The sequence below is a fragment of the Sturnus vulgaris genome, chromosome 8 (assembly GCF_052056855.1).
Source record: "Sturnus vulgaris isolate bStuVul1 chromosome 8, bStuVul1.hap1, whole genome shotgun sequence".
NCBI lineage: Eukaryota > Metazoa > Chordata > Aves > Passeriformes > Sturnidae > Sturnus > Sturnus vulgaris.
The window spans coordinates 21,267,799-21,281,733 of record NC_142250.1 but is presented as its reverse complement, the minus strand read 5'-3'; the positions used below and the strand labels follow the sequence as shown (position 1 = coordinate 21,281,733).

Here is a 13,935-nt window from a genome sequence, read left to right as displayed (position 1 = left end):
GGGAAAAAGAAAAAAAGAAGGGTTCTCTGTCAAGGGGATCAATAATTTAATTTAAACAAAATTGTTCATTTCAACAGAGCAAAGATCAAATCATACTTTTGGGTCTTCATAGGAAGACAAAAATTGGGCATGAGAATGCCTCAACTGGGTAAATAAGATCTATCTGAGAAAATAGAATTTAGGCTTAGGAAAATTAGTCTTGTAGAAATAAAAACTGTTGAAATTCAGTGATCCCTGAAGTATGTATTCAAATAGATTCATGTTTTCAGCTTTCATTCTTACACACCTCAGACTTCTCAGGAACACAGCAGTCACAGTAACACCATGGAAAAACTCAAATTATGAGGAAAGCAAGAAATAAATAAGAACAAATAAATAGCTATAGATGTATCCATTATGTGTGCCTGTGTGTTTACCCCTTCCCCAGATACCACCCTTATCGCCAAATAGAAATTTTGGAAGTTTTTGCAATCAACACTCTGCTCATGGTTTCAAAAATATTTTCTCATTAATTCAATGATTTTCAGATACATTTTCTCAGTTGCATCAAGGCCCCAGATGAAATCAAGATGTCCCCATGTAGGAAAATTCTCGTGGTAAATGAGATTAGTAATCCGAGGAAGTAGTCTTGCCATGTCTTTTGGGTCTGCAAATGTGTCCTGTCCACCACTCCAAACAGCAGTTGGTATCTTTATCTCTTCTATCTTGTACACAGGAGGAGCAGTCTGTAAGACAGGGGGAGGAGACCTGAGTGAGTGCTGCTGTATCAAAGTTGTGTTTAGAGAAAGGTTTCTGTGCAAGCACCTCTCTTTGTTTTTGCTTCTGCACTGCCTACAATAAAACCGTAAGGATGAAGGCCACCCTCTTATTGTTCATTGCCCTAACCCCTTTCCCTGTCTGTGGAATGACCCATCCTATTCCTGTTCTCTCTATAAAGCAGGGCTAAGTCTTGCAGTTTGGCCCTGGCTTGTGCTTTTCAGAGGTGTGGAAAGAACAGTCAGTATTCATCAGTCAAGGACTCTAGAGATTTTTCCTGTGTATTCAGGGCAAGGAGATCTATAAGTTTTTTGGGGTGCATGGACTGCAACTTTTGGTTTTCATATTTGAAACTGAAGTGGAAAGGAAATAATTTGGTCATTAATTATGCTCTAGAAAATTTCTGAGTGTGTGAGATAGAAGTGACTGATTGTAGCTCTGGAGCATTGTGAAAAACAGAATTTTGGTACAGCTCAGGACACTGCAAGTCAAATGTGCTGAAATGATTGCCAGTCCACTGGAGAGGTCACTGTAGCTGTGAGATCCATTTCCTCTCTTAAACAAAAGGCAGGCTTTGAGGATTTTTGGGCAAGTGAAGAGCTCTACTCATCCAGTCCTAGAACTTGGGTGTGGTTCTTATTCATTTTTGGAATGACATGTAAGTTGACATGTCCTGGTATCAGTATCAGGTATCAGTAGGGGAGGCAAAATGAACTTCTGTTAATTGTCTGTAAGAGTCTATCTCTGCCTTGTTTGTGAATAGACTTTTACACGTGTGTGTGATTCAGCTGAAACATTATATAGGACCACTCTCCCCCTTGTTAGAACTCACAGGTACTAAAATTTGAAATTTCCTATCACCAGTTTTACCAAGACCCAAGGATCAGTTCTGAGGGAAGCCATTTTGCCTTACCTGGTTGTATTTCTTCATGTTTTCCTTAGAACCATAGTCATAAGCTTGAAACTGGTCTGTATGTGCTAGCTGTTAAAAGAACAGACAAAATAAAAGAGATGAGAGATGAAGGAGGAGAAATGCAGGAAGCATATTCCTGCCTGTGAGTTAAGTCAAGGCTCAGGTAGTGGACTGTGGTTATTCCCACACCTTTCTCTGGTTGCAGGCTTCCAGGGTGCTGAGGATAGATCCCAGGGTAAGTGGCATCCTTGCCTTTTCTCTTGCTAACTTTCTGTTATGATCCTTATCTTCCATCCTCAGTATGTTTTGTTACCTGAAATCTTGCTTTACTACCTTAGGTAACTAAAGTTGGGGTCCCTGTTTGTCATGCAGAGTTGGGTTCAGTGGTCACATGGAAAGAGAACCTGAACATCTATAATGTGTCAGGGCTATTATAAGTCCTGTGTAATATGCCTTGCAGGACTGGTGAGTGAATACCTGGAGGTATTTGTTTGTTTTGGTAATCTAATTTTTTGCACAAACATGACAAGTAATTTCACTTGTGAGTGGTGTGTAATAAAGGGTGAGAGAAACCCAGTGTCTGTCACTTTAGAAGACCTTTGCTTCCAGGGTTTAAATAGAGGCTAAAGATCTGCCTGCTGCATTGCCTTTGCTGTTTTATTTTCCTGTATCAGTGTTTGCTTTGCATTCACTTGATTTTGTTAGAGGCTGGCAAAATAGACCATAGAGTCACCAGCTGCTCATGGTTTGTGTCCATTTCTTGGCTTGCTGTATCCTGTGGGACTGACTGTTGGGAATCTTTGTCTTCAGGAGCACATGTATATTCTGGGCTACATTAAATGTGCAGATGTTCATGACAGTAGGTGAGAAGGTATGACGGTCAGTTTCCTAAATCCAAAGCCTTTGAATTTCCCTGTAGGCTGTCAATTGCATAAAAAGCAGTAGTAAGAGTAGTAAGAGATTGTTTACATGTCAGTGCAGTTATACCTGTCGCCAATGAAAAATGTTCTGTACTGATGTTCCAGCTGGGGAATGTCCTACGTACATATCTACTCGACTCTGGAGAGAAAGCAGAAATTTTATAAAGACAAAGATCCAGTGCTGTGACAGAATGAAACTGTGAAGAAAGTGAGTTTTTAATATTAAAGAAGTCAGCTTACAAAATATTTTTTATAGTTCTGTCAAGGAAATGTCCCAATTCCATCTCCCTGAATTCTTCCTCAGCTATGTTATCTTACTCTGAGAACCACATTAGTGACTTAAGCATGGCAGGAAATATCCTTAATGGTTTAGCTCTGCAATTCAAAAGCTGAAATTGATTTTGCATTGAACCTTTGAGTCTAACTGCTTTCCCATATGTGCTTTTAAAAAGGATTATAGATGAAAAAAATGAGCCCAGTTGTTACAGACACTGCAGTAATAAACATTACACAGGCCAGCTTCTGCATACTTTGGCCACTGTAAAGGGGACTGGCACCACAGCATCCATATATTGGCAAGCAGAGGGAAAACTGCTGCCTCTCCTGTCCCCTCTGAGTGATGCACAAGTGTTTGTGAATCCCACTGTAGGTGTGCTGTGTTCCTCAACACAGTGGAAGGGCTTTCTGTAGCTCTACACCTTGTGGATTGAGTTGTTGGGCCCAACAAAACCAGGAAATTGCCCCTTACAGTAGTTCTTTGGTGTGGAGGCCCATGGTCCTGCCATGGCTCCACCGGCAGCCTTGTCCTGGAAGGATGTCCCTTGAATGGGATGTCCCTTAAATGGGCTGTGATTAGCTTATCTCAACCCTCCTGGAAAGATGCTCCTTAGGTTGGCACACCTTTTCTTATCATGATGAGCTATCCCTGAAAAGCTTCTGTTATTCCACCATGCCCTGGTACCCATGTTAATCCTTTGTAACCTATTGGTCTTTCCCCCCGGTACTGCCCTTGCTTTCCCCCATAAAAACCCCAGTATTCCCCCCAGTTCTTTAGGGAGCTGTCGTCCCTGGCTCCTTTCACAGAGCTGCTGGATAATAAAGGAATCTCTATGGAATCTCCATATGATGCTCCTGTCTCTCTGTCCCTGAGCTGACCTGGAATAGCCTCGCAAGCAGAGCTGAAATCACTGAGCTGAAATCACTGATCGGAGCTGATCGCTTGTGGCCACGGCCACAGCTTGCTGAGGCTTATCCAGTGGCTAGGAGACCAGCCACTGGATCTAGGGGGGATCTTCTGATCCCCTAGAAGGCAGTTCCTTGTGGGACCCTCTCTCTGGGAAAGCTGGCAGCTTCCCAGGTCTGGAGCATCGGATCTCCACGGATCCCCTGGCAGTCAACACTTTGGGACCAAGTTTTGGTGTAAATAGTCTGAAAATTGGAAAGAAGAGGTTTTTCTTCTGTCTTTTAACTATTTCAGTGTTCGGAGGACCCCAGTGTCTATATGTTAAGGAAGGAAACTGGCAACTGTATTGCCAAGAAATCTGGCTCCATCACTCATTGTCTCTTTTTAAAGAACATCTGTGTGTGACAAAAATCTGGTTGGCTTAGCCCCACAAGAGGGTACATCCTGACATATGCAATATAGCTCCAGTTCGAACTCAGCTCTTCCTTTCTGGCATTGGAATGTGCCTAGCTGTTAGTCCCACCCATCACCAGCCTTAGCCATGTTGTCACTGTTTACAATACACAATTTCTGGAATTCTCAGTCTGCTGAGAACTATTCTGTGGTTTATGCACATTTACATGTGTGATGGTAACTAGACAAGGATATAGTGCATGAGGGCAACTGCCAAAATCCCTTTAGTTATGCTCTGAGTAGGTGTTCTTGCATATACTCACCGTGTTGATATTTTTCACACTGCCTCCAGCTATGTAACAGAGAACATGGGCACAAAACTTATCCAGGCTTGTACAGAGCTGTGTCACAGGTCCTTTCAGAAATTCAATCTGGTGCGCAGCTCCTTTGCAGCCAAGTACTAGCTGAGGGAAAAGTGCAACACCTTTTGTTCTTGTTACAGTAGAATTTTATGCAGAAAATTGTGGCTAAAAGCCTAGCCTTCATAACTTAGTCTTCAAGGAGTCCTGGAAGAGCTTACCCTCACAGTACCCCGTAGAACACTCTCTTCCCCACAGCACATTTATTCTTCCTCCTCCATATTACTATCAGCAACCCTCAAGGAAGCTATCCTTCCATTTCTAGTGTGCTGACCTTAATGCCTATTCATTCTTGAAGTCCTAGAGATTGTCATGTCTGCTATTGCAGTTCTGCTTTAGCTCCTCCACCATGAGGCCAGCAAAATTTTAGTCAAACAGCAGGAATCCTAAAACAGGACAGAGTTTCACAAGTTTCCTACTCCATTGGAAGCTTCTGCTGAAAGCTCTATATCTGAACTCTTTTCACTACAGGGTTTGTGAACAGTTTTTTTTGAGAGCACTCAATTCATCCCAAGCTCAGTGTCAGCATGTCACTTGTTTGGGAACACTTGGCCTCAAGCTGAGGGAATCCTGTGAAGATTAGTCAGGCATTGGAACTCTTAGAGGGAAAAAGTACATACCCTGAGCAGTGGTTCAGGAAGATTTGTTATCTTAACCAGAGGGCTTGTAGCATGTAGGCATGCAGTTACTGGGCCCAGAGCAAAGAACACTTTCACCCGTTTAGCCAGCTCAGGGTATGTATAAAATGCTATGAAGCCTGCAAACACAGAACAGACAGCCTAAGCTAGTGAAGATATTCTCCACAGACAAATTAAAAACATAAACAGTAGATAGCAAACAAGACATCATAGTAGATTTACAGCCCATTGTCTATTGTTCATGTTTGTGCTGCATGTTTTACTTAAGGAAAGTGTTGAAGCAAGGTCCTGAAACGAATTTTATTTGGGAAGCAAAGTTAATTTTAAGATTCAAGGCATGTCTGGGCGTTGTCTTTATCAGAACTGTTTTTGTAGGCAACATGTCAGTGAGGATTTGAAGATAACATCATTTCCCTCTAAAATTCATGAAACTCTCACAAAAATGAATTTTTCAGAAAGGAGTCTCTAAAGATCCATGCATGTTTATGCTTTCATGAAACTATAGAATAATTAGCTGAATGCTGGGAGCTTTGAGTGTTTTCAATCGATTGCTTGCATCACAGGCAGATGAAGAAAGCCTAGGTGCTTGGTTTGTTTTGCCATGAAGGTCCTTAAATACTCTTATGAGAAGCAAAGAAAGAAAAGGTCAGAATTTGAGACAATATATGATTTTCCCACACTGCCTTCTCTTTTTTTTCTGGCTTGCTTACACTGGCAGTGGCTCCTTTCTAATCAATGTCCATTCATAGATCTTAAACATAAACCATAACCATCAAGAACTTTCAACTTATGCTAAAAGAAATTTAACTGCATTCAGAGGCCATGAAATGAGTAATGACAAAGGCTGGACCTAAGTGAAAATAAGCTATTAATGTTAACTGTTAATGCTTTTGCTGTCCTGATTTTTGGTCTCTGGCACTATGTTTCTAAACAGAAATGTGGCCAGTTATAGCCACTCATGAACTACAATTTAAATTGTAATATTGACAATAAGTCATGACTTAGTAATGTTAAGATTATTTTTCCTTGCCTTCAAGCAATTTAATTTAAATAAATGTATTCATTTAAATTATGTATTATATGGACTGTTGTATCTTTTTAGCTTTTCTATCCTGTCCACAAGAACAGGGTCCCCAGGGCAGTGGTCATAGCACCAATCCTGCCAGAGTTCAAGAAGTGTTTGAACAATGCTCTCAGGCACATGGTGTGATCATTGGGGCTGACCTGGGCAGGGCCAGGAGTTGGACTTCAGGGATCCTATGCCCCTTCCAGCTCAGGATATTCTATGATCCTAATTGTCTGTCCTTATACGAAAAAAACTTCATGTAAATTCCTGTTGCTGAAAAAAACACCCTGTAGCAGTACCAGAAGTACCCAGTAAATGATCGTTACTACGTCTACAATTATTTAAAAAGTTAAACTACCACTGCATGTTCTATTGGGCTGATTTGCTTCTTAAAGGTAACCAAGCCTGGTTTTAGAAAAGTTTTGCATATTTTCCAAATCTCAACACAGAAAAATCTCTATATTTTCCTAGCTCTCTACAAACAAGAAAAACAACAGAATCAGTGGAGAGAGTCACCTGTGGATCAAATGGTTGTTAGTAACTCTCCTGATATTACCTGCAGTTGTCCCTTCAGAGTGACCAATATAGTAAATATCCTTCTGCCCAGTTTTATTCATGATGAAGTTCAGCTCTGCTGGAATATCATATTTACCCATTTCATCGAAGCTGCAGGGAGAAACACAAAAAGCTGGCAGACAATTTGACTATCAGAGTGGGAGTTACTGACTGTCAGTTTTGCTCATTGCACCGAGCAGGACCCATTGAAGGAGGAGGTTGCACACTGTGTCTGCATCCTTGCTTGAGCTGGAGAAGTGGGCAGAGGGGTGCAGCTGTGCAGCCTGGCTGCCTGATGCCTTGGGCTCTGTGTGGATCAAGTGCCAGTTTCATGTGACAGCTGCAGCCCTTGGGGAACTGAATTTAATCAGTGCTTTCACCTGCATGGGTTACAAAACACATTTCTCTCTTGGTTGAATTCAACTGTGAGAGATCAGATTTCTAGACAAGGCTGCTCAGCATGTTCCAGCTGAAGTTCTTGCTCTCCCTCTCACAGTATATCCTCCCTTATCCTCAGCATCCTGTTTCATTTCCCAGTTTCTGAAATCTCTTCCCCAGCCAACGCTCCCAACTCTGAGTAGTAGTGAACATCCATCTTTGTCTGGTTCTTTACTCTCCTGGGTTGGTGTAGATCCTGATCTGATGCTGCTTTAGGTAAAAGCCATCAGTCTGAAGCTATCTAGTCCTCTTGGAGTTTCTATGTTGAGTCTTTCTCCACAGAATACCTGAACTGCCAGAACTCCTTTTGGCAGGGCTTAAGGGTCCTGTGTTTTAAAGACCAGGTGTTCCCTCGGCTGTTTCCCAACCAGACATCGTAGCCAGCATCTGCAAGGATGAAGCCCAAGCTGTTGTTGGGCAGGTTGGAAATCCAGTGGGTAGCATCTCCTAGAAAAGCATGTTGTAGGAACACTGCAGGCCTTTGCCCTGAAAAAGATTAAAATATTATTTTATTGGAACAGCAATTAATGTGTTATTAATATCGGAGTGAAGAGTTCATTTTGTGAGAGGTTTCCTTCTTCTAGAAGCTCCCAGGAGAACTACAAATAGATATTGGTTTGAGAAACCTGAAGGATTTTTTTCTATGCAAGCGGGAACCATTTAATGACATTTCATAACCATTTTATGACAGGTCTGGCAAATAACGAATTTACTGATGATGCCTGTCCTACCTCCTCTTGCACTGAAAGCCAGCTTACAGCCCCTATGCTGAAACCATCTACCCAAAGCTGAAAACTGCTGAAGGAATAACTGTATGGAAGAGAAAGAAAAAATAATCCAAAGAAGGAAATCCACTTTGGTAACCATTGAGCAGAGCTGAGATCCAACTAAGGCCAGCCCAGTTACATCAGCCCTCTGATCTAACTGGGCTGGCCTTACTTTGAGAGTCTGGCTGGTCTAAATGATCTCCAAAGGAGATCCAGTATGGGGAAGACATCCAAATAAGTCATTCTATAATATTAGCAAGGAGTAATAATCAAAGTAGTACTACCCAGAGTACCTCAAATTCCAGCTAGAAACTTCTGTTCAATTCAGAAAATGTGATGAAACTGATGAAATGCATTTGCTTTTCACTGACAACCTGATTTACTTTCTCCTTCCTTGAAAATATCTCTGTCCTTCAGAAGCCTGGGAATTGTTCATATGCCTAACAGGCTTTGTTGTCAGGCTACTATTTTATATGTATATTATTTAGGTTGTTAAGGTAAAACCTCCCCAAATCCTGTTTACCAGCCTACCTGCCAGACCACTTGAGAGGAAAAAACCTCCAACCCGTGGATGCAACAAAATTATTAGGAAAGTCTGAAATAAGGACAGAGATACTGAATGTGTAGACTTCAGATAGATTCAGTATTCGAGTCACACTTCTCACTAGGTGCTGTTGTGAAGATGGAAAGGTATGGAACATGCCATTGCAGGTGAAAAGGGGAAAGATGGAGAATGGAGTTGGCTCTCAGACCTTCCTTGTGTCCTGTAACTGTGTCATACCTGTATTTTGATCCTTCCTCCCAGCAGGAATTCTGTACACAGCAAGAATGTATCCATCCTCTGTTGTAACTTCATATTCCTCGCTGGGGAATCCATGATATCTGATAATTTCACTCTATGGAAAGCCAAAGGAGAGTTTGTCAATGTATAGTTGTCCTGTTCTGGAGCCTAACCAAGATGAGCAGTGCAGATTGAGCAGTGGGATGTGCTGTGATGGCAGTGCAAGGCCCTGCTCACAGAGACCACGGCTGAGAATAAACATTACAGGCCTTGTAAAAAGATGAAGCAAAATCATTTTTTTGACTTGTTTAGTTGGTGGTTGTCCAGTATTTAGCCCCCTATTATGGGACAAAGCAGAACTGAGCTGAGTAGCAAACACTCTCCTAAGAGATAGTTTGTCACGTTATTCAAGGCTTATACAGATTGTACCTTTCTACAGATAAAATATGCAGCCGTATTTATATAAGTCAATGCCAATAGCTATGGGAATGCTCCATAATGAATCCTTTCTTGCAAAAGTGTGGTTACACAAGCCATGCAGGAAAGCAAACAAGGGTGGAGATCTTGTCAAAGGAACTAATGGTATCACTTATGTCAAATTTTGCATGTACTCCAAAGAAATCTTTGGTGACTCGGGGTAAGGCATCTTTGAGAATTTGCATTGTGAGAATCTGAAGAAGGGGTTCAACCTCGCTTACCACTGTTCTGAGCAAACAGTTTGTTATGGAAGGGCAGGCCTTTGCTTCACTTGAGATTAGAAACCAGCCTTTCCCTCCACTGCAAAGGAATTCTTCTCTGTGGCAGCCCAGACTGTTTGGATAGGAGAATCAAGGTTTATTCCAGGCTAGTGCTGCAATGTTCTTTGCTCTCTTGCCAGGTTTGCACTCCTCCACTTATGCAGTAGCCTGAAATACTGACATATGTTGAGAAAGCTGACTGCAAACAGGTATCATGAGCCATGATACAGTTCCACATTTTTCACATATCTGTTGGGCTTCACCCTAAATGCAGGCAGCAAAGTCTGTTCTTCAGTTTGGTATGGACTGGACCGTATAGTCTGTGCTCTGTCCACAGCCCAGGGCTGAGTCTGCCCACTGGGGTCAAAATTACATAGTCTGGATCTCCAGTGCCCCTCAGGAGGCTCTGGGGAGTTGCCTAGCCTTGGAAGCCAAGGTAGCAGGCAGCAGTTCCCACTGCAGTGCTACGTGTCTGTCCTCATGCAATGTGCAAGGGGCACATCTGTCCCTGGCACGTTCAGAGCCAGCCCTCATTGTGGAAGTGACCCTAAGGCAGAGGTTTTGGAAACAGCAGGCTGGGAAAACAGGAGATGCAGAAGGGGCTCTTCTTGGCTTTCCTGACAAGGACTGTTACTTATGCAACTGGGAGGGAAGCTTTAGGACAAAAGGGAGGGAGGTGACCCAGCTTACAACATTCATGAAGCATTCGGGGTTGCGACTCTTCTTGCAGTGGCTTGTGTCAACAGCTGGAGTGGAGGCTGCTGTGAATCCTGCTGAAAAGGCAATTCCTTGGGAGCAGAGCAGCACCAGGAGGCACCACATCTTGGGGCTGTGTGGAAGAGCACATGCAGGGGTGTTGGTGTTAGGAAGAAAGTGGTGTGGAATTCCACAGGAAGACCCAAGAGGAGAGTCTCCTGAAGGTGGCCCAAGAACTGCTCCCCAAGGACTGCCAGCATAAGAACCTGTGTGAGGATGGGCTGTCTACAGCTCACCCTGTTTAACAGGTAGGGCTGCAGAACAGGAGAGGAAAGCACCTGGGGATACCATGCAAGAAATATGCGTGAGCACTCTGCAGATTACAAGGGAACTGGGGTTGGTAGACGGGGCCAAGTCTTGGCACAAGCCAGCAGAAGCTTGGCAAAAAACTGAGCACCCGAGATGACCATCACACAGCTTGTCTGCCTTCATCTGTCTCCACCCTTCTGCCAGCAGCAGAGGTGAAGGGAGAAGAAAGCACTGTTTGTTTCCTGTTCCCTCGGGAACGAGGTGAAAGAGGCTCAGGATGGGCTCTCTTTGAACCTGCCCTCTCTTCCTCTGGGTCTGAATGCTGTTCGTGTGTCTGTCAGTGGTGTGCTGGGGTAAGGGACCAGATAATGAGGCTCATGAAGGCGCCAGGAGTAATTCATGCACTCTGTGAGATTTAATGGACACTAGGCAACATGCTTGCATGTTCAGTGCCAGTTTGTGCTTCCCTCACAGGGTGATGTGCCCCAGGTATAAGAGTTGGCTCTCAGACAGGATCATCACAGGGTGGTGATCAAGTTCTGTTTGAAATCAGTTCCTCTGAGAATATGGAACAAGTGACCATGTGTGGCTCCCAAAATGCCCATGAGTCAGTTCCTAGTCAACCTTACCTTTTGGCAACCATGCAAGTGCCATGAGGTATGAGCAATGGATCCTGAGATTGCCTTTGTGCTGCCAAGGGCCTGTCTCCATTACCTCTTAGAAATGGTTGTCCATAGTGCAAATCTTGTATTGGTCATGGGGAAGTGAGACCTTGCCCTTTCCTGGGACAACTGATGGTTCCAGATTAGCATTTCTGAACAGAAATTGCAGACTGCAGTCAATCGAGTACCAGTTTATGCCAACTCCATGTAAAATAGGTCTGCTTCCAGGTTTTAGTCTTTATTTTCTAGAACCCAGGTCAATGTAAGAACATTGCTCTCTCTGAGCTTCCCAGACTTTTTTTCAACAAGATAATTTTGACACAAACATCCCTTTAGAAAAGAGAATAGATTCTGTGGCCTAGGTGCTTTCTGAGTGTGGGATTATAGGTTAAAACTGTGTGGAGAGCAAGAGCTCACAAATTCAGCACTCCTTGCTTCTTATTGCTGAAGAACTGCAAAAAAAAAATTGATCCATGAAGCTCAGTACTGTGCTTACACATTCAGGAAAAGCCCCATCATACATTAAACATCAAAATTTTTGTTTATGCTGTGCTTTAATGTGTGAGGAGAGAATGATGCCTGTGAAGAGTAGTAGTCATTCTGCATATGTATAAAGACCATAAAGATAAGGCAGGAGACCTAAATGTTCAACAGTAGAATCCATGGGACATAATGCAGTGTAAGGCTTCAGCTTATCACAGCATCTTGTAAGAATGCCTCACCAGTGATGGCTGGGCTTCCTCAGAACAGGAGGACACATTTCTGTGACTGTGGTGTGTTTGTTAGTTCACCCTCCTGTCCATCCTGTAATTGACTTTTGATGTAATTGTTAAACATCTGCCAAGTCCAGCACTGAGACACAAGCCTGCACAGTGATGGGGGTCACAGCAGCTCCTGAGGACTGTTTGTCAGGGAAGGAATACTCCAGAGGGTTCAGCCTTGCTGCGGGGAAGGCAGGCAAAGGCAGCTGGTGTTATGTTCAGCAGCAGCCAGCAAGAGCGAGATTGTCACAGTCTATGCAGTCTCACAGTAGCCATAGCATACAGGGTTTGTGAGTGAATTCCATAGGAGACCTGCCTGCCTTACAGTTTTCATTAGGAAGTTAAGCAGGCTCAGGAGACAAGTCTTTTGGGAATCAGGCATTAGACATGGAGAATGCAATTTTAAATGATGAACAGAGGTTCTCATGTAGTCACGTTTCTTGAGTCTGCTTCTAGCATAAGACATCTGCTATCCTAAAATAAGGTGCTCTGTGAAGTTTATTTGTACTCAGGAATGTTCAGTATGAGGATCAAGAGAAAATAAGGAAGTATTCCCCATGAAGTAATGGGAAAGAAGAACAGAATTTATGGAATGAGAGAGAGGTAAACAAGGAAAATATGTTTTGACTTTAAGTAATCTTCAATTTAACCTTTAAATTTGACTGAACAAATTTGAAGAAGTCAAACCTCATGACTCATCAAACAGTTGAAGTAAGGCAGCATTTGGAAACACCCAAAACTTTAAATTTGGCATCAAAACACACTTCATTAGATTCCCTTTGTATATCAAATACTTCCTAATTTTTCATCAAAACAAGAAGCCTCAAAACTATATACTCAGGCAGTGAAATATTGTTTTGTTTTCTGCTGTTTCACTCTGTTCTAGTGGGAGCAAAATATGCCTGCCTCTCTCTGCACTGGGAATCTCAATTTGGCAAGAAAAAGTTCTGCTAATATCTCAGCTTGTTTTGAAATCACTACCAAGATTAGTTGAGGCAATGCAGAGGCTTAATTATTCCTCTTGTTAAGGTAAACTTCCTTCAATGCACTCTGTGATCATCTGGCTTAGCTAGCATGGCTTATGGACTTCCAGGTACTGACCTTTTACTCAGATGCAGGTGGCTAAGCAGCATCAATCTTGGCAGAGCACTGCTCCCTTAAACTCTAGGAATAAAGACAGGAGACACAAACTGCTGTTTTCATCGAGGCAGATGAAGTCATAAGTAACTATTGAGCATGGTAAACTATCAAAAAAGAATATGCTTAGATGGAAAAAAGATCAGAGAGAGAAATGCCCCTTGGAAGCTTCTCTACGTACTTTTAAGATTTAGTGAAGCTAAGAAGCAAGCCATTCTGAAATTTGTCCTTCAACCGTTGTGCCTTAAGCAGTCTAAAATTTACTTCATAGAAGCTGCAAGGCATACACACACCAACCAGAAGAGCAACTAAACATGCATGACTAAATATGCATGAGAATTCACTGCCTTACTCACTGAGAAAGCATACATGTGCATTATACGGAAGGAACAGGCAGACCACGTTACACATTGTTGCAATACTTGCTCATTCATTCCCTTGTTCTCAGAGGGAAGAAAACAAGTAGGAAAAAAATAAAAAGTTGCTTTTTTCCTCCCTTTTGTGAACGTCAAACTTCTTTGTCTTCTAGCTTAAGCAGAGAAGCACTTCTGTGCATAGCAATAAGCTTACAGATGAGAGAGGAAAAACTCTGCTTATTTTTACAACCAACTGCACAAAAGCAAGGCAGAATATCTTTATGGAGACAGGAAACAGAGAAAGAGACCCTGAGCAAGTATGTACAAGTAACTTACCTCTGCTTTGACTGCCTTGCTTCTGCCTTCTGCCACCGTGACTGGTCCGTCTCCACCAGCAGACTGATTCACTGGCAGAAACCTGCGCCGATAAAAGGAAGTCAAAACAAAA

The 13,935-nt window shown here is 42.7% G+C and overlaps 1 protein-coding gene across 2 annotated transcripts; it reads right to left on the bottom strand.

Annotated features, from left to right (window-relative positions):
* Window positions 1-486: 486 nt before the first annotated feature.
* On the bottom strand, window positions 487-13,935 carry LOC106852670 (lysosomal acid lipase/cholesteryl ester hydrolase-like). 2 transcript variants are annotated; one of them, XM_088169094.1, is made up of 11 exons: window positions 13,824-13,893; window positions 13,096-13,158; window positions 10,257-10,395; window positions 8,830-8,944; window positions 7,569-7,767; window positions 6,845-6,954; window positions 5,205-5,341; window positions 4,489-4,629; window positions 2,657-2,728; window positions 1,670-1,738; window positions 487-725 (listed from the first exon to the last, which is right to left on the bottom strand). In XM_088169094.1, the coding sequence occupies exons 2-11, from the start codon at window positions 13,125-13,127 to the stop codon at window positions 492-494; spliced, it is 1,248 nt and encodes a 415-aa protein (XP_088025220.1). In that variant the 5' UTR covers window positions 13,128-13,158; window positions 13,824-13,893; the 3' UTR covers window positions 487-491. The 2 variants fall into 2 exon arrangements, with proteins under 2 accessions (XP_088025220.1, XP_014730930.2); XM_014875444.2 differs by lacking the exon at window positions 13,096-13,158 and having other exon boundaries at window positions 13,824-13,935.

Bases quoted from the DNA above. Each gene is read 5' to 3' on its own strand.
- LOC106852670 (XM_088169094.1), bottom strand. From the start codon at position 13,127: ATGCTGCTTAGCCACCTGCATCTGAGTAAAAG. The intron at 10,396-13,095 runs GTCAGTACCTGG...TCTTCCACACAG, and splicing joins CACCTGCATCTGAGTAAAAG to CCCCAAGATGTGGTGCCTCC. The intron at 8,945-10,256 runs GTAAGCTGGGTC...GGCTTTCCATAG, and splicing joins CCGAATGCTTCATGAATGTT to AGTGAAATTATCAGATATCA.